General features: G+C 58.2%; 5 protein-coding genes across 29 annotated transcripts in view; 4 read left to right on the top strand and 1 right to left on the bottom strand.

Moving 5' to 3' along the window:
- Positions 1-966: 966 nt before the first annotated feature.
- Positions 967-4,215, top strand: DPH2 (diphthamide biosynthesis 2). 3 transcript variants are annotated; one of them, XM_036874897.1, is made up of 6 exons: positions 967-1,303; positions 1,478-1,590; positions 1,851-2,074; positions 2,264-2,947; positions 3,040-3,216; positions 3,298-4,215. In XM_036874897.1, the coding sequence occupies exons 1-6, from the start codon at positions 1,157-1,159 to the stop codon at positions 3,420-3,422; spliced, it is 1,470 nt and encodes a 489-aa protein (XP_036730792.1). In that variant the 5' UTR covers positions 967-1,156; the 3' UTR covers positions 3,423-4,215. The 3 variants fall into 3 exon arrangements, with proteins under 3 accessions (XP_036730792.1, XP_036730800.1, XP_036730809.1); XM_036874905.1 differs by lacking the exon at positions 1,851-2,074; XM_036874914.1 differs by lacking the exons at positions 967-1,303; positions 1,851-2,074 and adding an exon at positions 1,728-1,835.
- A 1,614-nt stretch (positions 4,216-5,829) lies between these two features.
- On the top strand, positions 5,830-9,151 carry ATP6V0B (ATPase H+ transporting V0 subunit b). 2 transcript variants are annotated; one of them, XM_036874925.1, is made up of 8 exons: positions 5,831-6,006; positions 6,755-6,803; positions 7,026-7,109; positions 7,237-7,314; positions 7,528-7,597; positions 7,718-7,769; positions 7,990-8,180; positions 8,846-9,151. In XM_036874925.1, the coding sequence occupies exons 1-8, from the start codon at positions 5,940-5,942 to the stop codon at positions 8,870-8,872; spliced, it is 618 nt and encodes a 205-aa protein (XP_036730820.1). In that variant the 5' UTR covers positions 5,831-5,939; the 3' UTR covers positions 8,873-9,151. The 2 variants fall into 2 exon arrangements, with proteins under 2 accessions (XP_036730828.1, XP_036730820.1); XM_036874933.1 differs by lacking the exon at positions 7,237-7,314 and having other exon boundaries at positions 5,830-6,006.
- Positions 9,152-10,150: 999 nt separating this feature from the next.
- B4GALT2 (beta-1,4-galactosyltransferase 2) lies at positions 10,151-20,342 on the top strand. 3 transcript variants are annotated; one of them, XM_036830327.1, is made up of 8 exons: positions 10,210-10,337; positions 11,285-11,465; positions 11,948-12,303; positions 12,507-12,742; positions 15,850-16,040; positions 16,183-16,305; positions 16,422-16,526; positions 19,479-20,342. In XM_036830327.1, the coding sequence occupies exons 3-8, from the start codon at positions 12,000-12,002 to the stop codon at positions 19,627-19,629; spliced, it is 1,110 nt and encodes a 369-aa protein (XP_036686222.1). In that variant the 5' UTR covers positions 10,210-10,337; positions 11,285-11,465; positions 11,948-11,999; the 3' UTR covers positions 19,630-20,342. The 3 variants fall into 3 exon arrangements, with proteins under 3 accessions (XP_036686230.1, XP_036686212.1, XP_036686222.1); XM_036830335.1 differs by lacking the exon at positions 11,285-11,465 and having other exon boundaries at positions 10,151-10,443; XM_036830317.1 differs by lacking the exon at positions 11,285-11,465 and having other exon boundaries at positions 10,178-10,337.
- A 703-nt stretch (positions 20,343-21,045) lies between these two features.
- Positions 21,046-24,662, top strand: CCDC24 (coiled-coil domain containing 24). 13 transcript variants are annotated; one of them, XM_036873095.1, is made up of 8 exons: positions 21,046-21,636; positions 21,778-21,894; positions 22,586-22,663; positions 23,240-23,294; positions 23,762-23,831; positions 23,943-24,021; positions 24,103-24,291; positions 24,562-24,662. In XM_036873095.1, exons 1-8 carry the CDS (start codon positions 21,107-21,109, stop codon positions 24,605-24,607), a joined length of 1,164 nt encoding a protein of 387 aa, XP_036728990.1. In that variant the 5' UTR covers positions 21,046-21,106; the 3' UTR covers positions 24,608-24,662. The 13 variants fall into 13 exon arrangements, 12 of the variants coding, with proteins under 12 accessions (XP_036728990.1, XP_036729018.1, XP_036729063.1 ...); XM_036873123.1 differs by lacking the exon at positions 24,562-24,662 and having other exon boundaries at positions 21,046-21,232; positions 21,461-21,636; positions 24,103-24,504; XM_036873168.1 differs by lacking the exon at positions 24,562-24,662 and having other exon boundaries at positions 21,046-21,232; positions 21,461-21,636; positions 23,943-24,020; positions 24,106-24,504.
- SLC6A9 (solute carrier family 6 member 9) overlaps positions 24,651-26,011 on the bottom strand; it is a 31,654-nt gene continuing 30,293 nt past the window's right edge. For 6 of the 8 annotated variants that reach the window (XM_036873002.1, XM_036873010.1, XM_036873029.1 and 3 more), the window contains one exon: positions 24,651-25,933. In XM_036873002.1, coding sequence (XP_036728897.1) covers positions 25,739-25,933 — 195 coding nt within the window. In that variant the 3' untranslated portion in view covers positions 24,651-25,738. The remainder of the gene's footprint in view (positions 25,934-26,011) is intronic. The other 2 variants (XM_036873055.1, XM_036873039.1) reach the window with 2 other exon arrangements.

A 26,011-nucleotide genomic window follows, 5' to 3' on the forward strand; every position in this document is an offset into this window, starting at 1 on the left:
CCTCCATCCCATTCTCACCTTACTCTTGATTTTTCACTTCTGGGGTATGTGGAGATGTTTCACATACTTTTTGTCCTTTTCTCCTACGACATAGCACCCAGGTGTCTTCCTCCCCGCTGCCATGATCGAATGTAGCATATATGACCCGGGAGAATGAGGGGTCTAAAGAACAGCTTCTGAAATCAGATCTGGGTTTGATACTGATGGTGCCACTGATTTGCTGTATCTTATTAGACAGGCAGTTAGCCTCTTTGAGCCTCCGTTTCCTCATCTGCAAAATGCGACAGCTCTTACTCCAAAGACTAAACTCTGTAGTACCTGGTGAACAATAAGTGCTCAGTGTTTGCTTGATTGAGACTGCTGTGAGGATAGTAGTGGATTCTTCCAGTACATGTGCTATGCAAAGGACTACCTTATGAAGTTTTATATCTAAATTAATTTGCCCCAGCAATCCTATTAAAAGTACTATTGTTACAAGCCCCATTCTGCAGATGAGGAAACAGCCATAAAGACGTTGAGTAACTAAGAGCCTCAGTAATTAGTAAGGGGCAGAGCGCAATATTGAAACCCAGGCAGTTTGGTACCTAATTTAAAAATTATGCAATGCCTAATTCTCTATCACCTCCCAGCTGACAGAGTGCAGGGGAAGTGCTTAACAGTGTAGGCGGATAGGAACTGCTCAAACTGGAGTAGTTATTTTCAGGGAGTCGGTGTCTCTGAGGGCGCTTGGCGGGTGAACCGGAAGACCAGCGACCGGAGAGGCGGGCCAGGAGAACTACAACACCCACAAGGCTCCGCGCCTTCCTCTGAGGCACTTCCGATTGGCTCTGGGCTGGGAGGCCGACTATTGGTTCTCTGTGGGCGGCTTGGCGAGGACTGGAGGGCGAGAGCCGTGCTGAGTTTTAGATGGGTAAAGTTGCCATCAGCCCCGCCTCAAACACCCGGAAGTAATCTCCCTGGGCGGCCCACGTGTAGCGGAGAAACGGGAGTTTGGAATGGTCGGGGCCTGGCCCAACGGCTGCGGGCTGACTGACTCCCCCGCCCCTCCTCCCCCCACCAAGCGACTCCGACACTTTGAGGGCAGTTTTTGAGAACGCGGGGCCTGAAGCTGATTGAGGGAGGTCCCCGCTGCCTCCCGCTACCCGAATTGTGCCTCATGGAGTCTACATTCAGCAGCCCCGCGGAGGCGGCGCTGCAGCGAGAGGCGGGCGCTGGCGGGCTGCGCACTCCTCTTGGGGACCTGGACCGAGTGTATGAGCTGGAGCGAGTCGTTGGATTTGTCCGCGACCTGGGGTGTCAAAGGGTGAGGAGCGGATGGGTCGCCTAGAGGATCGGGATCTTGGGTGATTTTGTGAGGATGGGAATGAGGGGAGATGCTTCTCTGGGAGGAGGGGCTTTGAAGGTTAGGTAGGAACTCCCGGGAAGGTTTCCCTTGAAGAGGAGAGGCTGTTCCTGACTCCATGGTTTATGCTTACAGGTGGCCTTGCAGTTCCCTGATCAGCTATTGGGAGATGCTGGGGCCGTGGCTGCACGACTGGAGGAGGCCACAGGGTCGAAGGTGTTCATTCTGGGAGACACAGCCTATGGCAGGTCTGAACTGGAGCTTGACGATAGAGGGTGGGGTAGGTCTAGGGATCCAGGGCTCATGGCATTTCCCCTCTATGACAGTGTCTGACCCCGATGGTTGTGTTTCTCCCTGATGGTGACGATTTCTCTCCTGATTCTAGCTCTTCTCAGTGACGATGTCTTCTTTTCATAACGTCATATTCTTCACTGACCACATTTTCCATTGATGACAGCAACGCTTTTGTCGATGAGAATCCCTCTCACTAATGGTATCTCCTCTGCAGCTGCTGTGTGGATGTACTGGGTGCTGAGCAAGCTGGAGCTCAGGCCCTTGTACATTTTGGCCCTGCCTGCTTAAGCCCTCCTGCCCGCCCACTGCCCATTGCCTTCGTCCTTGGTCAGCGATCTGTGGCCTTGGAGCTCTGCGCTAAGGCCTTCGAGGCCCAGAACCCAGACCCCACAGCGCCTGTGGTGCTGCTGAGTGAGCCGGCCTGTGCCCACGCCCTGGGTGAGGGTTTTGCCTGTGCATGCAGGAAGGGTGGGCTGACCAGTAATTTCCCCATGTCAGTACACTCCCATGGAGTTCTCAATATGGGCTTGACCCCAGCCTCTGCTTTTGGGTCCCATTCAGTCTCCTGGGGATGAGGGGGATCCTGCTTTACCAGACCCCAACCCCGACACCACCTCCTTCTTCCAGAGGCCTTGGCCACCCTTCTGCGCCCACGGTACCTGGACCTGCTTGTCTCCAGCCCAGCTCTTCCCCTCCCAGTGGGCTCCCTCAATCCAGATCCTGAGCCCCTGGAGCGTTTTGGGCGCCGCTTCCCCCTGGCTCCAGGGAGGTGTTTGGAAGAGTATGGTGCCTTCTATGTGGGGGGCTCTGAGGCCATCTCTGACCCTGACCTTGACCCAGACCTGAGCCGGCTGCTCTTGGGCTGGGCACCAGGGCGGCCCTTCTCCTCCTGCTGCCCAGACACAGGGCGGACTCAGGATGAAGGTGCCCGGGCTTGGCGGCTAAGAGCACGTAGACACTATCTGGTAGAGAGGGCCAGAGATGCCCGTGTGGTGGGGCTGCTGGCGGGCACGTTGGGTGTGGCCCGACACCGTGAGGCACTGGCACACTTGCGGAACCTGACACAGGCTGCTGGCAAGCGTAGCTATGTGTTGGCCCTGGGGCGACCCACGCCTGCCAAGCTTGCCAACTTCCCTGAGGTGGATGTCTTTGTGCTGTTGGCCTGTCCTCTGGGTGCCCTAGCCACCCAGCCTTCTGGCAGCTTCTTCCGGCCTGTTTTGGCACCGTGTGAGCTGGAGGCTGCCTGCAACCCTGCATGGCCACCTCCAGGCCTGGCTCCCCACCTCACACATTACGCGGACTTACTGCCTGGTGAGTGGTGGGGGCACTGCCTAGGCTAAAAATGCTTGGGGCATGGAGTTGGGGGCCAGTATGGATCCGCTTTCTCCCTCCCTCCCTTCCAGGCTCTCCCTTCCACGTGCCCCTCCCTCCACCTGACTCGGAGCTGTGGGACACCCCAGATGTGTCACTCATTACTGGGGACCTCCGACCCCCACCTGCCTGGAAGCCATCAACTGATCCTGGATGCTCAGCCCTAACCCCGAGGCCCCAGCTGGAGCTGGCTGAGAGCAGCCCTGCAGGTGAGTGTGGCAAATCTCCACTCCCATCTGAATTCTTCCCCCATGTTCAGGCCACTCAGCCTCAACCCCCTCCCTCTGCAGCCTCATTCCTTAGTTCCCGGAGCTGGCAGGGACTGCAACCCTGCCTGGGTCAGACGCCGGTGACGGCAGCTGTGAGTGGAAGACGAGGGATTGCCATCGCCTACGAGGATGAGGGAAGCAGCTGATACCATGTGGGGCCAGAGCCACAGGTGGACTTCAGACCTTTAGTGCTCCCTGCACCAATCCCACTCTTCTGCCAGGATCCTTGAAGGAGCCTCTCACTGAGGCAGCCCCTCACTGGGGATAGGATTCAGCTCTTCCTGTCCTGTCCTGGCACTGGCACAAGGCTTAGCACATATTGGCTTAGTAAATATCTGTTGTTTGACAGATGGGGAAACAGCTTTAGGTCTTCCCTGAAGCTTTCTGGGCCATCTGTTCTCCTGGGAACAGCACAAGACAGTTGAGGGTCTGCCTTTGTCAAAGGCAGGTGCTAAATGGTTTAGACCACGGTTTCTCAATCTTGGCACTATTGACACTTTGGGCCAGATAATTATTTGTTGTGAGAGGCTGTCCTGGGCATTGTAGGATGTTTAGCATCATCTCTAGTTTCTGCCCAGTAGGTTCCGGTAGCATGCCCCTCCCCAGTTGTGATGACCAGAAATGTCTCCAGATGTTGGCAAATGTCCCCTATGGGGGCAAAAGCGTCCCCAGTTGAGAACCACTGGTCTGCACCTATGCTGTCCAATACAGTAGCCACATGTGGCTGTTCAAACATAAATTTGAATTAAGTAAGATTAAAAACTCAGTTTCTCAACCACACTAATCACATTTCAGTGCTCAGATAGCCACATGAGAGACAGTGCAGCTGTAAGACATTTCCATCATTGCAAAAAGTTCTGTCGGGCAGTGCTGGTCTACACTGACTCCAATTTGTTTCTCAGGGAGATCACAGAAATGTGAATAAACCAGATAATTTTTCTCCTTGTTTCTTTTTATTCATCAAATACCGCAGGTCCTGCACAGGTGCTGTGGGTTGAGATCTGAATTGTATTTGACTGGATTCCTGTCCTCACAGTGTGGCTGGGAAGAGAGGCAGTTAAACAGGCAATTGCCACATGATGAAGCAATATTCTTTATGAGTAGGGAAGCCCCCAGGGGCAGCTGGAGCCCAGAAGAGGCTTCTCAGAGGGGGTGTTACCTAAGCCGGATCGCTTGGAGGGGAAAAAAAAATAATCAGAAGTGAGGTGAAAAAGACATTTGGGCAAAGGATACACCATGCTAAAACAGGCATAAACCAGCATTGTGGGTGCTTCAGGCAAAGTGGAGTTGCTGGACCCTAAAGGTTCAGAGGGGTGAAATGAAATGACTCACCTCTTAATTCCCCACATTTGCTGATAATCTCGGCATATTGGCGTTGTCCAGCGTGTTGAAGAAGCAGGTGAACAGGGAGATGTGATTTCTGCCCTCAGGGATTGCCCAGTCTGCTAGTAGAGGCAGTTCTGTAAACTGACTGTGGTAACTAGGACAAGGTGGGCACCAATCATGTATTCTACAGATATGTATTGAGCACCCACTGTGTGCCAGGCACTGGAAATCCAGCAGTGAGCTCAGGAATCCTTTCATGGTGCTTACATTCTCGTGGTGGGGGAGATAGACACGGAACACTTAGTATGCAGAATGGTGATAAGGGCTATGGTAAAGCTGGGAAGGAGTGCAAGAGAAGGGGCTGCAATATTAAACAGGATGGTCAGAGAAGGCCTTTTGAAGGTGAGCAAAGACTGAAAGAAGTTAGGAATGAACCACGTGGATAATTTGGAGAAGCAGAGGGAACAAGTGCAAGTGCAACGCGTTGAGGGTGTGACTGGTGTGTTCAAGGAACAGCCAGGAGGCCAGTACAGTCAGAGGAGGGAGTTAGTGGGGAAGTATTAGGAGATGAAGTCGGGTAAGAAGCATGGGGAGCCGCAACAGTAGAGGCTTAGTAGGCCATTTTAAGGACTATGGCTTTTATTCCGAGGGAAATGGGGGCCTCCGAGGTATTTCAAAGAGAGTGACATGATCTTGCTGAAGTTTCATTAAGGATCGCCAGGGCGGCGGGGGAGCCCAGAGCGGGCGCACTCCCCTGCCTCTGGTTAGGGAAGCCTTCCTGGGGGAATGGTATCCCAAGACCAATAGGTGTTGGCTGGGCCATGGGGTGAGCACGAAGAAGCGTGCTTCAGGCAGAGGAAACAGCATGAGCTCAGTCAGGGACGGAGCGGATACTCTCGTGAAACTGTGTGGGACGGTCGTGGGGAGACCTGCGAGATCAGCACTGGCTTGGAGACTAAGCTAGGGCGGCGGCGAGCAGGAAAGCAGGGCTGGTGCGCCGCAGCAGGGCGGAGTGTCGGGGCGCAGAAGGAGCGAGCTTGAACGGACGCGAGACTGACCGGCCAGGCAAGGGGTCGAGGTACTCAGTAAGAAGGGCATCCGAGGCCCTTAGGGGCGCGAGACTACAACCACCACAATTCTCTGCGCCCGCACTTCCGGCATCACCAAGTTCTAGACCGGCGGCGCCGGGGCGCCGGGCCCGGCGTGTGGTCACGTGGCGCCGGCGCGTCACGTGGGCAAGTCAGGTGACACTGCGGGGCGGACGGTGGACGCAGGGACGAGGTTTGAGCTCCGGGCCCCCCCCTGCCCCCGACCCGAGCCCCTCCGTCGTTGCCGCCATGACTGGGCTAGTGCTGCTCTACTCCGGGGTCTTCGTGGCCTTCTGGGCCTGCCTGCTCGTCGTGGGTGAGGCCGGGCCCTGGCGGGCGGGGCCGGCATCGGGCCGAGCTAGCCCGGCTGGAGCCCAGCGGGGAAGCGGAGTCTTGGGAATACTGAGCCCCGGCGCGGGCTTTGCACCCCGGGCTCCTGGACTTGCCTCGCGTCTGTCCGGGCCTCTGACCCCGACAGAGGAGACCCGTATCTCCAGCTGCTTGGGGAGGGGCGCGGGCGGGGCTCGGTGGGGACCGCGAGCGCAGGCCTTGTCCGTTTCTGACACTGCCGCCCCCTTCCCCGGCTCCCTGCTGTCGTGCCTCTCTTGCTCTTGACCGGCCTGCTTGGGTCACGAGCCGGCTGCTCCAGTTCCTCTTTTCCCGGTAGTCTTGCTCTCCCCCCACACCCACAGCGTGTTGGGTAAACAGCGGCTCGGACTGGGCTGGCTGCATCTGGTGGGGCCTGGCCAGAGCTCTTGCTCCCTCCCCTCCTCCAGGGTATTCAGGCCTGCCGGTGGCTCCCCTTGACGGGTCTGGGTCCGGGAGGTGGTGTCACAGAGGGTATATGTTCCTGAGGGAGTGGCAGAAAATGGAGGTCTGAGTAGAGGAATTTGTATAGGCAGCTGTGCTTTTACGTGGGGCCAGCCAGAGGACTCTCCCTTGACTTAGGTGTAGGCAGACCTTTTGGGAAGGTGGCCCATCAGCTGAGCAGTAACTTCTTGCCTAAGTTGTGGCGCTTCTCTCTAGAGAGCAGTCCCTAACCCCCGTTTTTCTCACTGCTGCAGGAATCTGCTACACCATTTTTGACTTGGGCTTCCGCTTTGATGTGGCATGGTAAGGGAGAGGTTTCCCCTAGGAGCTTCTTTGCCGCCTGCCCTCTCTGATCTGATCCCTACCCCACCCCACCCCCGAGCTGTCTGGGATGGGGACCTTTGGGAAACATGAAGTGTTTTGTCTCAGCATTGAGGACTGGGGGTGTTGGAGGGGGGGGTGGGGGTGGATTTTGTGCCCACTTCTCCACCAGGGCTGAATTGTCTTCCCCCGTCTGCACACCAGGTTCCTGACGGAGACTTCCCCCTTCATGTGGTCAAACCTGGGCATTGGTCTAGCTATCTCTCTGTCTGTGGTTGGAGCAGCATGGTGAGTGTTGGGGTCATGGGTCAGGGGAGGGGCTGAATCATAGCAAGTGGTGTCACTGGGTTCTTAATCATCTCGGGGGCAACCACAGGATTGGGCTTTGCTCATTGGTTTCTTATCCGTCCACCAGGGGCATCTATATCACTGGCTCTTCCATCATTGGGGGAGGGGTGAAGGCCCCCAGGATTAAGACGAAGAACCTGGTCAGGTAAGTGTAGGACCCTTGTAAGGTTGTCAGAACCAGCGGCATTGGTAGTTGCCTGTGCGTTTGACCTGCCTGATGTGCTGCTCCTGACCAGCCTCCTGTTGGGGTCGGATGTCAGTGGGGGAGAGGTGGCTGGAGACTCTTCAGGGAGGAAGGTTGGTTTCTTTCTCAACTCTTTCTCCTCTCCACCCCCTAATCCCCCGCTACCACTACCAGCATCATCTTCTGTGAGGCTGTGGCCATCTATGGCATCATCATGGCGATTGTCATTAGCAACATGGCTGAGGTATGGAGGACTAGGTGGGGTGGGCATCTATTCCAGTGTGTTCTATATATTGCTTGGTGATGGTGGAGGAGGGGGAGTGGAGTAGGGGGTGATTTCTGATTATTTCTCTGCTTCCCTCAGCCTTTCAGTGCTACTGACCCCAAGGCCATTGGCCATCGAAACTACCATGCAGGTAGGTGGGTGTGTGAAGGCAAAAAGTTGGGGCTTCACAGCTGCTTCCCCCTCCAGTGTGCGCCCCAGCTTAGATTCTTCATTTTGATATTCTCTCACCTACTTTGGCCTGCTTTGTAGAGTTGGGGTGGTGGCTGGCCCCACTAGTCCATGTTGAATCCCTTGCCCTCTTCTCTCCTTGTGTCTGGCTTGGCCTCAGTGCTCCCCTTCCATCCCTCCAGGTTACTCCATGTTTGGGGCTGGCCTCACAGTGGGCCTGTCTAACCTCTTCTGTGGAGTGTGCGTGGGCATCGTGGGCAGTGGTGCCGCCTTGGCTGATGCACAGAACCCCAGCCTCTTTGTAAAGATTCTCATTGTGGAGATCTTCGGCAGTGCCATCGGCCTCTTTGGGGTCATCGTTGCGATCCTTCAGGTGCTGAATCCCCCTGGGGAGCCTCTCTCCTTGTCCCCAGCCCAGCCTCACCCTTCTTGTGGAGGAGCCACTGTGCTCCCGTCTACACCTGTAACCATAAGAACCTCTTAAACAGTTTCCACCACCTAGTTCCCATCTCTTGGTTTTCCCCTTTTGAAGTTTTCCATTTATTTCTGTCTTCAATGTGGTATCACTGACAACTGTCTTTTTTTGTCTGTTGTGTCTATATACAAAAGATTTAGCTTCTCTTTCCTGTTCTGTTATTTTGTCTGTTCCTCTGTGTCTTTGTAGTCTAGACCAGGTTGGGATGCGTCTGTCTCAGTCCGTCTTGGTGTATTTGACTGTGCTTTCAGTAGGACAGCACATCTGAGGTGTGTGTGATTAAGGACCAGCCTGAGTGTCTGAATGTGACTGTGGGCGCCTGACTGGGTTGACTCTTGGTGACTGGCACTGTCCATATGCCACTTCTCTCTGTCTTGTCTGTCCCACAGTTGAACTCTGTAGTTGTCTCTGTGTCCCTGTGTTTGTCACAGCATGTCCATCCTGGTCCAGTCATCCATCTGTTGTGGTCTGTCCGTCCTGCCATGGGTCTGATCATCTGTCATTTGTCATTGTCTAATCTATTTCTCTGTTCCTGACTGATTTCTCCTGTTCTTCTTTTGCAGACCTCCAGAGTGAAGATGGGTGATTAGATGATCTGTGTGGGCGGGGCCGTGCCCCACTCTTATTTATTTGTGGTTTTCCCGGGACAGCTGGAGCTGTGCCCCTTAGGCTTTCAGGGGGCTTGGTGTTCAGGGCCCTCCCTGCACTCACTTCTGCTGCCTGTCGACTTGGAGGCACTGCCTGGCTGGATCCGCAGTGTGGGGAGTGGGCTGCTGTTGACGGTGTGCAGCTTTGCACCCGTGTCCCACCTCCACCTCCAACCCATCTTCCCAGTGTTTGTGAAATAAACATGGTATTTGTCTGGGTCAGTGCTGCTTCTCTTGCCTTTCTTCGCCACCTCCTTTCACAGAGGAAGGGTAAACAGGCCTGTAGGTCTCAACTTCGTGCCAGCTTCTTGCCAACTTTCCGACTCATACACTGTCTCTGCTGTGGACAACGCTGGCACCTGGGTTGGAAGGAAAGTGTGCTGGGCTGAGGACTCTGTAGTTCTGAACATCTTTATTGAAGGGAAGGGGGGAGTGTAGGTATATGGGCCCATGTGTTTGTGTGGGGAAGGGAGGTGTCCTAGTCCCATGCTCTCAGGGCTCTGGTCAGCCCAGCCCCAGTTAGCCACATTTGCTTACCTGGCTTTACCCTCAGGCATCCATCATCTCTACCCCTGGGGCCTTGGAACCCATTCATTTGCCTCTGCCCGTCGTCCCCGCACCATACCCTGCCAGTAACTAGTTTGATCCCTTGGGGCCATGTCCAGCTCCTCCCACTCCTGTCCAACCTCCTGTTCCCTAGAAGCCCCTGCCACACACTTCTGTCTACGCCTTTCAGTGTCCTGCCCAGTTTTAACTAGCAGCCCCCTCTGGCGGACCCTTAGTCATGCTCCCATCGATGAGCTGACAAATCCCTGACCTCCCTGCACGAGTTGGCCTAACTTCCAGGTGCCCTTCTTTGGCCGAGTTCGCGCTCCAACCCAGACCAGACCCCATTCCTCCGTAATGGGTTTTACCCATCCACACCCTCTCCGGTTCGGACCTCGAATCCAACCCCTTGGATGAGTCTGATTAATTTCTCCCGCCTCTCCCTAGTCCTCCGTCCCCTCGCTCCGTCGCGCTTGGCCGCCGGCAGGGGCGGACGTCGGAGGCGCGCGGCGGGGACGGGCGCGCTGGAGGCGGGGGGCTGCGGGGGCGCGCGCGCGGGCGCGCGGGCCGGGCCTGCCCCTCCGAGGCGCCGTAGCGCGGGAGGGAGGTGGCGGCGCTGTGGTCTATCGGTCGGCGGGTTCGTGGGTCTGCCCGGCCGCCCGGCCCCGCCCTGCCCCCCGGGGCGGCTCGGCTCCATGGCCCGCGGCGGCGGCGGGAGGCGGCCCGGGGGCCGCGGGGGCCGCTGACCGGGAGGCGGAAGGCGGCGGGGCCGGGCCATGGGGGACGGAGCCGTTCGCAGCCGCCGGAGCCCGGAATCCAGCCGGAGCCGGAGCGGCGCCCCCTGCTGAGCCCCGAGCGCCGGGTGAGAGGGGGGCGCGCGCGGCCCCCAGCCCGGGGCCCCGAGATTCTAGACCCGGCCCCGCGAGGGGTGCCCCGAGCGCGGCCCCGAGATCCCCGCCCAGGACCCGGTGAGAGTCGCTAGCGGCCGGACACTGGCCTGGCGTCACCCCACCCTACCCCCATCCCTCGAGTCTCCTCGCCCCCCTCGGGCTCCTCTGCCCGCTCCCAGCCAGCCTCCCTTATTGTCCTCGCTCACCCTGGCCTCGTGGCGTGGGGAGGCGCTCCTCGCTCCCCTTTCCTCGGCCCCTACCCCACATCCTCTCCTCCAAGCCCCCTCCCCGCCAGGCTCCACACCCACCCTGTCTTCGCTGCCTCCAGGTCTCGGGGGTGCCACGTGTTCAGGCCACTCAGCCTTACAGCCCCGCCCAAACGCACCTCGCAGCCTGGCAGCCTGACCCAGAACCCCTGCCCCGGAGGGAGGGGTGGGAGTATTTGCACGTGGGTCCGGGTGTTGTGAGCTGCCCGGGAGCCCGTCTGTGTGACTCTGTAAGTCCAGGAGCGGCGGCTTTGTTTGTGAATGCGTGACTCGTGTTGCTGTTCCTGCCACCCAGGCGTGTCTGTGACTCTATATGTAGTTCTGTGTGTATCTGAGTGCAGGTGACTGTAGCTGGGACTGCGGGTGTCTTTGTGGTTGTGTGACGCTATGTATCTGAGTGGGACTCACCCTGCTCTCTGAAGCACTGCCAGAAGTGCCCCCCAGAAGTGTTGCTGCTGTGTTGGACCCACAGTTAGAGCCATGGCCCAGGCAAGACCCTCTCCTAACATGCTGTCTCCAGGGCCCAAGCGTTCCCCTTCCTGGGAATCAGAACCAGCAGTGCTGGGCAGGCCCCAGATAGTTCATCCCAATCCTTGAGGTCTTATGGGAGGGGTGTCTGATGCCCCACCCTGTACTCTGACCTCTTGCTCCAGAGGGAAGGGATCCCATAAACATCTTGTTCAAATTTGGGCCACCTGGATGCTGAGGGCCACTTCCCAGCCTGGTCCCAGATGGCCTGGCTTGCTTGCCACTGGAACCTGTCCAACCAAACCACTGCCCACCATGTTCCCCAGAGGACTAAATGAAGTCTTGAGTACAAAGCGCTCTTGCATGGTAAGTACTCAGTAAATGGTCTCCCTCCCCCAGACCAGGAGTCCTGGGTTGAGGATGCTGGCCTGTGGGGCGTTTGTTCTCTGGGGCACAGAGAACACATGTGGGTCTATACGTAAACGTGTTTCCTTGTTCAGGTATGAGCCAGCGTGACCTAGAGGTCACATGTCCATGTTCTTGGGAATCCATGGGGTGTGTGTGAAGTCAGGCAATAAGGGCACATACCTGAGTGTGAGGGTGGGTGAAGCTGTGCTTGTGAGTGTCAGTGAGGATGAGGAAGGAAGGCATTGTGTGAAGATGCGGGAGTAGTGAGTTGCCAGGGACTGTTTGTGTGTATTTGCAGGTAGAATGTAAGTCGAAGGGTGTGAGCAGGTAAGTGTGAGGATGCGGGTCTAAGACTGTGAGTGGTGCGCAGGAGGTGGGTGGGTGGCCTAGCCCCTCCGGCCCTGACCTCCTGGGTCTGTTTCTCTCCTACCCCTGCTCAGGCCAGCAGCCGGATGCCCGGGCCCATTGGGCGGGCCGGTGGCCGCCTGCGGGATGAGCAGACTCCTCGGGGGGACGCTGGAGCGCGTCTGCAAGGCCGTGCTCCTACTCTGCCTGCTGCACTTTCTCGTGGCTGTCATCCTCTACTTTGACGTCTACGCCCAGCACTTGGCCTTCTTCAGCCGCTTCAGTGCGCGAGGCCCCGCCCGTGCCCTCCACCCAGCCGCCAGCAGCAGTACCAACTGCTCTCGGCCCAACGCCACCGCCCCCAGCTCCGGGCTCCCCGAGGCTCCCAGCGCCCGGCCGGGCCCCACGGCTCCTGTCCTGCCACCCTGTCCTGACTCGCCGCCTGGTCTTGGTGAGACTGCAGGGTGGGGCTTGCCTCTAGGGGTGGGCAGGGGACTGGGGGAGTGGAGTCTTGACCCACGGGGTTGCCAAGGGTCTGGGTGTGTTGTCAGAGGGCTGTTCCTGGGGTTCCCTTGCCCACCCCAGGCGGAGGGAGAGGGCTGGTGTCCCTGGGTTCTGATGAAGGCCTGACTGCTGCCACCGTCCTGCCTGCAGTGGGCCGACTGCTGATTGAGTTCACCTCACCCATGCCCCTGGAGCGGGTGCAGAGGGAAAACCCAGGCGTGCTCCTGGGCGGCCGCTACACACCGCCCGACTGCACGCCAGCCCACACGGTGGCGGTCATCATCCCCTTCCGACACCGGGAGCACCACCTACGCTACTGGCTCCACTATCTGCACCCCATCCTCAGGCGACAGCGGCTGCGCTATGGCATCTATGTCATCAACCAGGTGTGCTGCCTGCGGCCCCCAGGCTGGCCACCAGCTACCAGGGAACCCACGAGCACCCGTGGGTGAGGGGCCCACATACCTGCTGGTGCAGCCACGGGGTTGGGGGCATTCGTGGCTGCTCGTCTGCCAGTGGTTGTGCGGACACGTGTACATATGTGTGGGGGCACGTGTATGTCATTGCGTGTGTAGGCAGGTTTGTATGTGCATTCAGGGGCGTGCATGTGTGTTAATGGTGGTGTGCACACTGCCAGGTGTGTGCATGGCCTCGATAGGGGGTGAGCGCCATTGTCTACCCGTGGTAGGCCCCACCCACGGGGGTGGCGGCTTAGGGTATGCTGGCTCTGAGATATGGAGGGCCCCGAGCAGAGGGAGAGTTAGACCTGAAAGAGGGATCAAGTCTGCCTTAGGGCCAAGTGCTGAGCACAGCTGAGATCCAGGAATTCAGCTCAGGCTCTGAGCCCTGCCATGGGCCTGGCTGGGGCTGGCTGCCGGAACCTGGAGAGGATCTGATACAGGCCCTCCTCCCCACAGAGAATTCCCAGACTTGAACTTGGATCCCTTTAGACTCCAGGACAATGTTGTGTGACTGGAGTTGGAGCAGGGGGCAGTGGGACCACCAAAGGGCCTGGTCCAGCCCTGGGGTGGGAAAGCGACGATTGAGATGGGTCTTGAGGGATGAACAGGCATCAGCTGGCGGAGGGACTGGAGGAGGCAAGCATTTTATGTAGAGGGACCTGGAGGCCCCAGGCCCCAACGAGCGAACTGGTCTCATGTGTTCGGGAACTGTCCGCTGAGGGGTGGGGTCCAACGTGTAGGGTGGGTAACAGAGATGAGGTTGGAAGAGCTAGTGGAGGCCAAATCCAGAAGGGTCTTAGGAGGCATCTTAAAGAGTTGGATTCTAGCCTGAAAGTGATGGGGCACCGTTGTGAGGTTTTAATGAGGGAGCAATGTGTATGTGTGCTTATTAAAAAGATTGCTCTGATTGCTTGTGGACAGTGGGATGCAAGGGGAGCCTGGAGGCAGGGGGCCCGGTTGGGAAGAGGCTACGATGTTCAGGAAGGAGGTGGTGAATGTGCATACGAGTCGGGCAGGAGTCGTGTGGGTGAGGGGAGAGATGTGACACTATAGCAGAGAGTAAGGAAAGAGAGATGCCGGGACATCTCGAGGGTTTCTGTCTTGACTGTTGGCAGTGTGGATGCCTGCGCCTCTGAATGAGATGGGAACATAGGATCTGGGCCAGGTCTGGGGGTGAGTGCGACTCTGAATTCTTTTTTGCATGTGATGAATTTAAGTGCCTGGGGGAAGTATAAGAGGAATGTTCAGCAGGCAGTTGGACAAATGAATCGACCTAGGAGTGAGGTCTGAGGTGGAGAGGGATCTGGGAGCCACCAGTACACAGATGATGGTCCCTAAAACCAGCAATGTCAGCCTGCCCAGGGGGGCCTGGGAGCTGAGAGGAGAAAGCCAGAACATAAGGGAACGGGTGGAGAAAGAGAGAACACAGAGGCCACGTGGGTTGACCAGAAAGGTTTGAGGAGACCCAGGAGAGCTCGGTGTCCCAGGAGCCTAGGAATAAGCGTCAAGAAGGGAGCGTGGCAGCTGCATGAGCGCTGCTGGGGGAGTAAGGAAGGATGTAGACTAAGAAGCGTCCAGTGGATTTAGCAACAAGGTGGGCCCAGCGAGAGCCATTTCAGGGGCCTGGTGGGGGCGGAAGCAGATTGCAGTGGGTTGCAGAAGGAATCAGATTTGACAAAATGCAAGTAGCCAATTGGAGACAACTCTCGATCAAAAAAAAAACCCCTCTGCTGAGAAGGGAAGGCAAAAGGTAGGGCGGTGGCTAGAGGGAGGGCTTTCTTTGGATGGGAGAGAAATGAGCATGTTTATGAGCCCTGTGGGAGAAACCTAGGGCCCTGGGGTGGTGAGAGAGGTTAGGAAGGAGTGCCGATGAGCCAGGAGAAAGTGGACAGTTGCTCCAAGGGCTGGTGGGAAGGTTCAGGGCAAGGAGGAAAGAGAGCAGGTGAGGCTGGGCCGTTCAGGTTCTAGGGGAGCAGCTCCCACCCCCTCGGGCCCAGGCTGGCTGGTGAAGAGGAGGGGCTACTCCTCCTCTCCTTCCAGAAGGGCCCACTTGAAGACCAGGGGCGTCTCTGGCTCCAGCCTGGAGATCATGGGTTGGAGCAGGGGGCTCAGGGGCCAGCCAGCTCCTTCCATGGAACCCTTCTTGCTCTGGCCAGAATTTGGAGCTTGGGGCTACATGGCCAGGAGGCCGGCCTCAAGGAGACCTCGTCCCGCAGCCCATTTCTCGGGGGATCCCAGGCTCACTGTGCTTATCATTTTGTTGCAGAGACAAGTGAATTGAGCCTGGTCCCGTCCTGGTCCCAGAGGCTGCCCGGGGAGTTGGATGTGGATCTACATGAGCCAGAGGGGACAGGTGGCTGAGGCTCAGTGGCTCAGTCCTCGTGGTCTCTGCATCTTAGATGCTGGTCATTTGGGGGCATTTTTGGTTCATCTCACTCTGTGACGTGCTCAGTAGGGAAACTGTGTGTTCAGGGCCGGTCATCTCTAGGATTCGCACCAGCACAGAGAAGACACCTGGCACCAAGGACAGGGCCACCTGCCATGTTAGAAGGAATGAATGAAAGGAGAGCTCTAAATTGTAACAGTTGGAATGGACCCTGGCATAAGGGAAGCACACGGGAGGAAATGAGTAATTATACTGGGGCGGGGAGGTTTGGTGAAGGAGGCCTTTCCAGGCATGAGTTTGATAAGCATAGAAGGAGAGCATTCCAGGCAGAGGGAACTGCTAACACCGAGGCCTGGAGGCAAGAAAGAGTCTGGCGTGTTCTGGGGTCGTGGAGGAATGTAGTATAGCTGGTCCTCAGCATCTGAGGGCAGTGACCAGAGAGAAGATGGAGTCACTTCCTGAAAGGCCTTGCAAGGCCAGGTCCAGGGTAAAGAGCTGGCCTTGATTCCTAGAGTCTGGGGGCCCCGATGGGGGCAGGTGGGGGTAGTAGTACTGGGCCCGCAGGGACCGCGCTGGATGGTGGTAAAGTGGCAGGTGCCTCCAAGTCTCAGGCCCAGAGCTGACCTGTCCCCTCCACCAACCCCAGCACGGTGAGGACACCTTCAACCGGGCCAAGCTGCTCAACGTGGGTTTCCTAGAGGCACTGAAGGAGGACGCCACCTACAACTGCTTCATCTTCAGTGACGTGGACCTGGTGCCCATGGATGACCGCAACCTGTACCGCTGTGGCGACCAGCCTCGCCACTTCGCCATTGCCATGGACAAGTTTGGCTTTCGGTGAGGGCTCCCTTCTCAGGTGGACCCAGGCCTCCCCACCCAACCCAGGCCATCGCTCCCAGCCCCAGTGGCCCCCTTGCTGCCGGGCCTCCATCTGGAATCCCCTGAGGCCCCTCACTGATGCCTGCCTTCCGTGCCCTAGGCTGCCCTATGCTGGCTACTTTGGAGGTGTGTCGGGCCTGAATAAATCCCAGTTCCTGAGAATCAACGGCTTCCCCAACGAGTACTGGGGTTGGGGTGGTGAGGATGACGACATCTTCAACCGGTGAGTGGGGACAGGGTAGGGAGTAGACTGGGTGCTTGAGGCGGGGGTGGCGCAGACCGGGCGGGGCTCTTCACCCTTCCTGGTGCCTGCTCCAGCCCGGCTGTCCCCGTCCCCAGGATCTCCCTGGCTGGGATGAAGATCTCGCGCCCAGACGTCCGCATAGGCCGCTACCGCATGATCAAGCACGACCGGGACAAGCATAATGAGCCCAACCCTCAAAGGTGACCCCCAGCGCCCTCGACCCCAACCGCCCCAGCCCCTTACTCCGTAGCGGTGATGTCCCAGTGCCACTGACACCCAGAGGTGATCCCAAGGTCCCCGACCCTTGACTTATAGAGATGACTCCCACCACCCTGATCCCTGTTCCCCAGTCCCCAGCTCAGCCTCACCCCGTCCGGCTCTCACCCCTGGCCTGATTCCTAGAAGTGACTGAAGTTTAAAGGCAGGGCTCAGATCGTCACTGAGTAGCTTGCATTCCTCTCGGTGCCCTCACAGACCTCACTTGTGCCAGAACAGATAGGACGAGAGATAGCGGGCCCAGGGCACAGCCCCAGGACCTGCGGACCCAACAGAGGTGGCCCGAGCAATGTGGGGTGGTAGTGGAAGTCGTTGCTGAGCCCTCTGAGATTGGAGTAGGTGGCTGGTCTCCGAGGAGGAAGCAACATTGGTGTCTGATGCTGGGTGGGAGAAGTGCCTGAGGGCATGTGAAATGTAGGGCCAGGGGGCGAGAGGGTGCAGAGCAGTCAGACCCAGTCCTGGCTGGATAGCCCGTGTGAAGTTCATTCTAGGCAGGGAGGCCGGCAGAGGCAGCACAAGGTGATCAGGGCAAGGTGCTGTCCTGGCAGAAGAGGGAGTGATGGTGGGAGGCTTCCTGGAGGAGGTGATGGTAAACTGGAGTTTGAAAAGAGTTACTCATTCTACAAATATTTGTCACACCCCTACCCTAGGCACAGTACTATATTCACCAGGCTGATGGAGGAGGCCAGTCTGGATAAAAGGAATAGTATGTGTAGGAGTCTGGAATGTGAACGTCCATTGTATACACTGAGAGTCTGAAACTCCAGTCTGAAAGCTGGGAGTAACAGGAGAGGGGGTCTCTGCTGATCCCAGGTTGGGAGTTTCACTTTTGTCCCAGAGGCGCTGGGGAGTCATAGAAGGGTTTTCAGCGGGGAAGGGGCAGGACCAGATTTGGGTTTGGAAGGACCACCCTTTGAGTTTGAAGAAGGTGAAGGGCTGGCAGAGCTGCTGGGTGGAGCAGGAGGAAGCAGACTAGGCCCAAAGGAACTGACGGAGCCCAGGGGGCATGTGGGTGTGACGCTGCCGTGCTCCCACGGGACCAGTAGGGATGTTCTGCTGTGAAGCCAGTGTGTCAGAGTGGGGAGGGAAGTGGCAGCACTGATGTAGGGTTGATCTTTGGCAGAAGCATGACGCACCAGGCGTCCAGGGAGCTGATGAAAAAGCAGTTCAGATAAAAACCATGGTGAGCAGGGCAAGGACGACAGGCTAGGAGAAGAGGGGCTTCAGGGCATCTGAGGGAGAGCACTCAGTGTTGGGATGGCTCTGGATAGCGATCTGAACTGAGCTCAGAACGACTGGGAGGATCAAAACAGTTGGGATGAGGGTGGGAGTGGAGCTCTGGAAGCACCTGCCAGGGGCCATGGTCCTGTTGCAGGAATAGCGTGCCTAGGTGCCATCCTCAGTTGTGATGTCTGCCTTAGGTGGGGGAGTGGCATGATAGCAAGATGTTTCTGGCTTAAGGAACTCTGTGGATGCTGGTTTCATCTACCTAGTTGCTTTTGCTCAAATCTAGGAGTTCTGGATTCTTTTATTTTTTTATTTTTTTATTTTTTAATAACCAAATTGATCTTTTTTTTTTAAAGTTTTATTTATTTATTTATTTTTTAAATTTATGGCTGTGTTGCGTCTTCGTTTCTGTGCGAGGGCTTTCTCTAGTTGTGGCAAGTGGGGGCCACTCTTCATCGCAGTGCGAGGGCCTCTCACTATTGCGGCCTCTCTTGTTGCGGAGCACAGGCTCCAGATGCGCAGGCTCAGTAATTGTGGCTCACGGGCCCAGCTGCTCCGCGGCATGTGGGATCTTCCCAGACCAGGGCTCGAACCCGTGTCCCCTGCATTGGCAGGCAGATTCTCAACCACTGCGCTACCAGGGAAGCCCTAGGAGCTCTGGATTCTTCTTTCCCTCACCCTACATGTCCGGACCATCAGCTGGTCACATCAGTGCCACCCCCCCAAACATATCTGAGCTGGTCCACTTTTCCCTTTACCTCTGCCCTGGTGTGGCCTCCGTCCTCTTGCCCAGCTGGTTTTCTGTCTTCCCTCTTCTATAGTTCATGTTCCCTGGCCCTCCCTCCCCCAAACTGGGCGAAAAATCCCTCAGTGTCTTCTCACCCACAGAATAAAAAACTGCTTCCTCTGACTTACAGAGGCCTGCCCGTACATGCTCTAACCTCCCAGCTAATCTTACTCTGGTTTTTCCCCTTGGCCCATTAAGCTCTAGCCACTCAGCTGTGCAAATTCACATTTCCAGTGTAGGGTCAGCATGTGCTGTTACCTCTGCCTGGAATGCTCTTCCTCTGCTGTCAGCTTGATGGCCCACACGCACCCCTTCCATGGCAGTCATCCTGATCTCCCTCTCCTGTCTCCCTTAGCGCGCTGATGTCTTCCTTGTCTGTTACTTGTCTCCCTTAGTGGAATAGACTTGCCACGAGAGGAAGGACCTTGCTGTCCTGTTCATGGCTGTGACCCTGGTGCTTAGAGCGCGCCTGGCACACGGGGACTGCTCAATAAATAGATGGTGAAGGAGTGACTAAAGGATGAGGAACAGAGAAGATGGCACAGAGATGATGGGTGTGAGGAGTAAAGATGATGCATACAATACAGGACACGTTGCATTTGAGGTACCTGTGGGGTGCCCTGTGTCTAGGTCTGAGATGAGAGAAAGATTTGTGAGGGTGTTGTGATTCTGGACTCAAGGGGGTGAGATCTCTTTTTGGAGGGTAGTTGCAAGAGCCAAAGGGCTCCAGGCAGGTGGACGGGGCGACGAAGAGAACTGAGTCACCCCAGGAAGAAGCCAGGATGGCGTGACCCTTGGCCCCAGTGATCTCTGTTGGGTTTGGTGGTGAGCCCTGATCTGGACCCACTTCCATCCTATCTAGGTTTACCAAGATTCAAAACACGAAGCTGACCATGAAGCGGGATGGCATCGGGTCAGTGCGGTACCAGGTCTTGGAGGTGTCTCGGCAACCGCTCTTCACTAATATCACAGTGGACATTGGGCGGCCCCCATCATGGCCCCCTCGGGGCTGACACCAATGGACAAAGGCTACCAGTGCCAAGGATTGCCTGCCAGAGGACTGACCTACAGCCTGGCTGGTGGCTGCTCTGTGACAGATCCCCCAGGACAGAGACTGTGGGCTCTGTTTTCTGAGGGTCTTCAGTAGGCCCCCCAGCTGCACCTGGAAGTTTCAGAACCTACTTCGGGGAGCTTCTGTCCTGGGCAGACCCCTCAAGTGTAGCCCTCTCTGGGGTCAACCCTTCTTCCTGCTCCTCCCTCCCCAGTTCAGCCCCCCTCACTGTCAGGGTTGGGCCAGCCCCTGCACTGCCTCGCCAAGTGGCCTGGGCCAGGTCACTCCACCTCTCTGTGCCTCAGTTTCCCCCCCTTGAGTCCCCTAGGGCCTGGAAGAGTGGGAGGTATGACTAGGGGGCAATGTCGCTTCCAGGGGGAATTCTCAGACCTGGGGATCCCCCATGCTCCCAGGGGAGGGGAAACCTTTTTCACTCAACATTGTAGGGGGCAAACTCTGGTGCACCCCCTGCTGAGGAGCAGCGCCAGGAGGGGACCAGAGGGCGTGCTGTGTCTGGGATCTTGGGGTTGGGCTTTGCATGGGGCGGATGGGGCTCGGATCCGTTGGGTTCCTGCCCCGCCCCCCTCAGAGAGAAGGCAGTAGCCCCATGGCCGGCTCGTGTTTGTACATTGCACAGAAACTTGTGTGGGTGCTTTAGTAAAAAACGTGAATGGAGCAGCCCCTTTGTCTGTTTGGGGATGGGGATCTGGATCCCTAAACCCAGACCCAGAGTGTGTTACGGGAGGGCCAGGGGGAACCAGGACAGCCTATCGGTCTGGCCCAGGCTGCCCTGGTTCCCCAGGCCCCTCGAAATGCAGTGGTTCGCTAGACTTCCGCCGGCTGGAAGGAGAAATGTTTACCCTGCCGCTGCCTCCCGGCCAGAAGAGACAAAGAAGTAATAAACCCATTGGGCTCAGATTTCTCGGTTCTTTCACCTGCCCTGAAGCCGAAAGGTGCTTGGAGTCAGGGCGGTGTGGATGGTTCGCACTCCAAAACCACCTACCAGGGCTGTGGGTTGGGCTTCACGAGCCGGCACCGCCCTGGAATGGGCGGGGGCGGGGCCTTCTGGTGGCGGGGCTTGGGGTAGCGGGCCCCGTTTCCCGGGTGACGGTCGCGCGGAAGAGGTGGGGCTAGGGCCCCAGTTCTGTGGCCTGGCTCCTGGTCCCCGGCCCCGGAGAATCGGCCAGTAGCTGGGTAGAAGAGACAGCGCCAGAGATCGGCGGCTCTGGACCGGGCAACTCTAGCCGTGGGGACGGGGTGGGGCTGGGGAGAGGCCGGCCCGAGAGACAGGCTGGGGGCGTGGCCTGTGAGACCAGGAAGGGGCGGGGCGTGCCCAGCACTGGGAGACCTGCGGTCTCCCAGTAACCCAGCTCTCCGATCAGCTGTTCGGCAGTCCGAGCGTGCGGCCGCGCGTTGCGGGGCGGCGGTGCGGGCAGGCCATGCCTGGGGACTCCCCGCCGCTGTGGGAGCTGGTGGAAGAGCACGTTCCGCTCCCGGAGCGGCCCGAAGTGAAGAGGATTCTCGGGGAGACGACGGTGGACCTGAGCCTGGAGCTGCGGGCAGAGGTGGGGCGTGGGAAGGTGGGCCCCACTCCAGGCCTATCCCACGACTTGGGCGATTTCCTCACCTCCTCCGGGTCCCTGGCTCTGCCCGGTAACTTTCGAGCTCTTGTCGGATCTCACTGTCCGCCCAGCCCTCTCCAGTTTAACTCTGCCCTGCCCCTCACTCCCCTAGCTCCCCTTCCTCCCCTTACTTCCCCCCGCAGTCGCAAGGTGTCCCAGCTCTCCTTGCAGGTGGTGATGCTACGATCACTGCTCCGAGAGGCTCGATCCTTCCAAGCCCCTGGTTCGCGCCGCACCTCTGACCTCTCCTTCCTTCTGGCACCACCGCCCCTCCTCAGAGACCTCGTGCGCCAGGAACTGCGGCAGCTGCTCCAAGGTCTCCGCCGGAAGGCCATCTGTGAGGGCAGGTTGGAGCCTCAGACCTGGGGCTGGGCCCTGTCCCCAGAACTCAGATGGGCTAGCCCTGAAACTGACAAGGGGCCAGGGTCGCCTTTCCTGTGGTTCCCTGGAAGGAGCCCCTGAGTGTCCCCCGTGTGCACCTTCTGCAGGGACCAGACCCAGGCTTGGGTCCAGTATAGCCCCGGGGTCCTGCGCTTTGCCTTGGAGGAGCCCAGGCGTGATTTGCCAGAGCAGGGGATATTCCGCCTGAGAGCTGGTGAGCCCAGGTATAGTGGTAGGAAAGGAGGGGTCTGTTCCCGCTTGGCAGAGGCCCCAGCCAACTGGCGGGTCCCACCTGCCGTCATGGAGGAGCTCCTGGTCTGGGACTGGACACTTCTACAGCCACTTGTTGTAGGGATCAGCACATGAGGGCTGCAGAAGCCCAGGAGACATGTACCAAGCCTGGAAGCTTGGTTTGATCTGGGTCTTAGAGCATGAGGAACAGACTTCCAGACAGATAAATAGAGAAGAGCTTTGCAGGAAGAGGGAGCACTATACGCAGACATGGGTGGAAGGAAAGTCTTCATCCAGTGGTCAGTTGTTCCTCCGGCCTGGAGAACAGGTGCAAGGGCTGTGCTAGAGAGGGCTGGGGACTGCACAAGATAAATGAGCAGCAGCGTGTTCATCACTGAATGGCAGCAACTTAGTTCTCGCACATCCTTAGGAAGTGGGTGATGTCCCCATTCTGCGGATGAGGAAACTAAAGCTCAGAAAGGATGATGGATTTGTCCAAGCTCACACACAGTGAAGGGTGGCAGAGCCCATTTGCAAACCCAAGCTCCAGAACTCCTCCTGTTAGTACCATCTTATGTTGCCTTTGTGAGAAAACACACAAAATTGTCTAGGAGAAATGGCATTTGTGTCCTGAAGGCCTGGGGTGAAGCAACATGGGAGAGTGATGTTGACTTCATCTGCCAGCAGCTGTCACAGGGACCTCAGCGTCATCAAGGACCAACTGAACGTGTCCCACGTTGACCAGGTTGCCGGATACCTGCGGTGAGGCCCCTGAGTGTGTGCAGTGGGGGTCGAGACAGGGAGGGTGGGACGGGGGATGGATCCTGACGTACTGGGACTATGAGGAAGGAGGAGGGAGGCAGCATACCTGATGGGGAGACCCAGGAGAGTAGGGCAGGTTGCTGGTGAGGTTGCTGCCAGGAAGTAGCCAAGTAGGGATGCCAGCAGGGGCCTTGGCCTGAGGACTTTTATCCTGGGGTGTGGGAGAGAGATGGACCACAGAGGAGTCTTTTAAACAGGGGAAGGGCTGTGATCTGGGGGAGAATGGAGGCAGGAGGACTTGCAGGCCCAGTACTGTCGTGCAGAAGAGAGAATGGGGCCCCCCAGCGTGGGCGCTGGGAGGCGGGCAAGGAGAGGACACATCCTGCCCAGGAAGAGGCTGGCGGGGCTGCAAGGCTGTGCTGGGATTGCACTTGGGCAGCAGAGGGAGAGGTGGGCTGAGAAAGGAGGGCCTAGAGGGAACTCCTGGTAAGGCTGGAGGCTGGGTCTATGTGGAGGGCTCTGCTGCGCCCCGGGCCTGCAGCACTGCTGCCGGTGCCGCACTCCCCCATGTCCCAGGGCCCTCCTGGAGGAGGAGTGTCGCAAGTTGAAGAGGGAGGTTGCCATCCTGCAGGTGAGCAGCAGCCCTGGGCCTCCCCACCCCCAGAGCCTTTCTGCTGAGCCTAGACACACCCGTCTCGCACCTGGTGTGTGAGATCCACATACATGTGTGTCTGTGTGTGCCAAGATTGTGTGAGTCCTGTGTCCATTTCTCCTGTATGCACACTTCTCGTACGTGTGAATCCAGATTCTGGTTGAGTCCCTAAGTCCAAGGTTAGCACCTCTAGATTAACCTGCTGGATTTGCCCCTGGTCTTTTGCCTCCTTCTCTTCCCCATGTCTGGGTTCGGGCCTGCCACTACCTTGCCAAGCTCAGCTTTCCAGGGAGGCTGGTGTTCCTCTCAGGAGTGTCCTCAGGTGGCTGGGATGAGGAGGCTGCATGGGGTGGTTCCTGGGCCCCACCTTGGGTATCTTGGCCTCTGCATCCCGCCCCGCCCCGCCCCTGCCGAAAGGCTGGGCACTGAGCCAGCTCTCCCTGCAGCGCCGCCTGGAAGAGGAGTGTACAGGGGCCCCTTGGCCCTCTGAGGCAAGCCTAGAGCCCACCCTGGCAGGTGAGGACCCTGAGCAGGCCCCAGAGCACCCAGCCTCCCGTCCCCATCCTGCTCTTGTACACACACCCTGGAACTGCTGAGCGCTGTGTCTCAGCTAGACCTCTCCTCCAGAGCTAAAGGAACAGAAGGCAGCCATGCAACAGGAGCTGCGGGCACCTCCGAGGCCTTCCTGTGTCTCCCCCGGTCACAGGTAAACCAGAGCAGGTGGACAGCTGGACGGGTGGGCTAAGCGCAGGCCACGGTCCCCTCACAGCTACTCCCTCCTGTTCAGGCTGCGGCCCTTGGAGTCCTCCAGCCAGGGCCTCGGACCACTGCCTTGCCTCCGTGGGGCTGCTGGAGTTTGGGCCAGGCCTCTCCAGTGCCACCTGCCCTCTCCTCCTCTGGAGCGCTGCCCCAAACCTCAAGGCCTGGCCGCCACCTGCCGCTGGGGACGGAAGCTTCAGTGCAGCCCCAGAAAAAGGCCAGCTTCCACTCCGATGTCCAGTGTGGCGCCCCAGACCCCAACCTGAAGGGCTGGTCAGGAAGGAGACTTCCGCTTCTGCTGGAACTCGCCCTGTCTGCTGCTGACACCTCTCAGCTGCCATGGTCCAGCCCACTTCAGATCTAGTCTTGGATGAGGCCTCACCAGGGTTCCAAGGCTGTCTGTCTCTCTGGCCCTCACCCTACCCCCTCGCCTGGTCCTTGGTGTCTGGTCCTGACCATCAACAGCCTTTGGCCTTTCTCTTCCCAGGCATCCCTCAAAGGTCTGGCAGGAAGAGGTCTCATCCCAGCCCTGACTCTCGTCCCCATGGGGGACCCAGACAAAGCACAGCAGCAGCGCAGAGACAGGAATAGAAATTTCATTAAAATCTATGGACTTTAAAATCCTAGTGGTGCACGGATGGGCAGGGTTGGGCGGCGCACCATTATTGCTACAGAGGATTAGAGGCGGCTCTTCCGGGGTTGTCACTGCACAGAGGGGCACAGAGGACGGACAAACGGATACTGCAGGGCTTGGGGGAAGGAGCTCTGGCTCCAGAGAGGGGGTGGGGCACGCCGGCTGGGACCATTTGGCACGTGAACAAGGGCAGCCCATTTTGGGAAGACTGGGCCTTTAGCCTGGCAGAGGGAGGGCAAGGGGGTGTCATGTAGGGTCCCCTTCCCCAGGGCTCTGGGCTCAAACCTCCTGCTGAACATCACCCCACCCCTATCCCCCAGAAACGAGTTCTTTGGGCAGGCTGTTGGGTCATGGGCCTCTGCTGGCTGGCCCTACAGCCAGTAATGGGAGGCGGCGCAGAGACCCCAGAGCAGCTGAGTGAGGTGCAGGCAGGTCTGGAAGACAGACTGGGCCCGAGGCCAAGGGCAAGGGGGTGGCAACCACAGATAATACAATTTTTACAAAAATAATTACACAGACAAACAGGGCTGGGGTTACAGCCTGACATGTAACACTGCACAGCCCCCTAGCCCCTTACCCTGCCTCCAGGTAGGAAGATCCAAATCTGCCTGGGCAGAGGCTGGGGTCTGCTCTGGGGGCAGGAACACTGGTCAGGAGGCTGAAGGCTCGGGGAGGGGGACAGGTAGGGGGCCCACCCAGAACCTTAGCTCAGGGCAACGTGTGGGGGCATCAGAGGCCACATAAAGTCCAGCTGCCTCCGGGGACCTGGCCTGAGACCCCTCCAAAGTGCTTTGGGCCCCCCAGCAACCCTCCCATCACTCACGCCCTCCAGCTGCCATCTTGGCATCCAAAGGACCTGTAAACACTAGGGACACGAGCACGAATGACCACGCTAGCAGTGGTGGCCAAGGTGACAGGAGCCGCCCTGGTCAGGGCGTGGAGGGGCAGGCGGTGACACCTGTCCACCGCCTCCCCAGTCTCTGTGGCGGGAGCACGGGGCGGGGGTGGGGCACTCCCCCGGCAGTTGTGCTCATATCCGGGAGTCCTGCAGACGGCTGGAGCCGTTACTGCCCACCGTGGGGATCTGGGCCTTGTCCGGGTGCAGCGGCTGGACCTCAAGCCCGTCTTCAGGAGAGGGTGGAATGGTGAGGGCATAGCGCCCCGTTCGGTGCTCCAGGAGGGCGGGGCCCCAGTCTCTGCTTGGCTTGGTTGCATTTTTCAGACGCTGCAGGAGAGGTAGGCATGGTTGGGGGCGGGGTGGGCACGGTCATCAGAAGGGAGCCCTGAAGCCCCGTCCATCCAC

The sequence above is a fragment of the Balaenoptera musculus genome, chromosome 1 (genome assembly GCF_009873245.2).
Source record: "Balaenoptera musculus isolate JJ_BM4_2016_0621 chromosome 1, mBalMus1.pri.v3, whole genome shotgun sequence".
Lineage (NCBI taxonomy): Eukaryota > Metazoa > Chordata > Mammalia > Artiodactyla > Balaenopteridae > Balaenoptera > Balaenoptera musculus.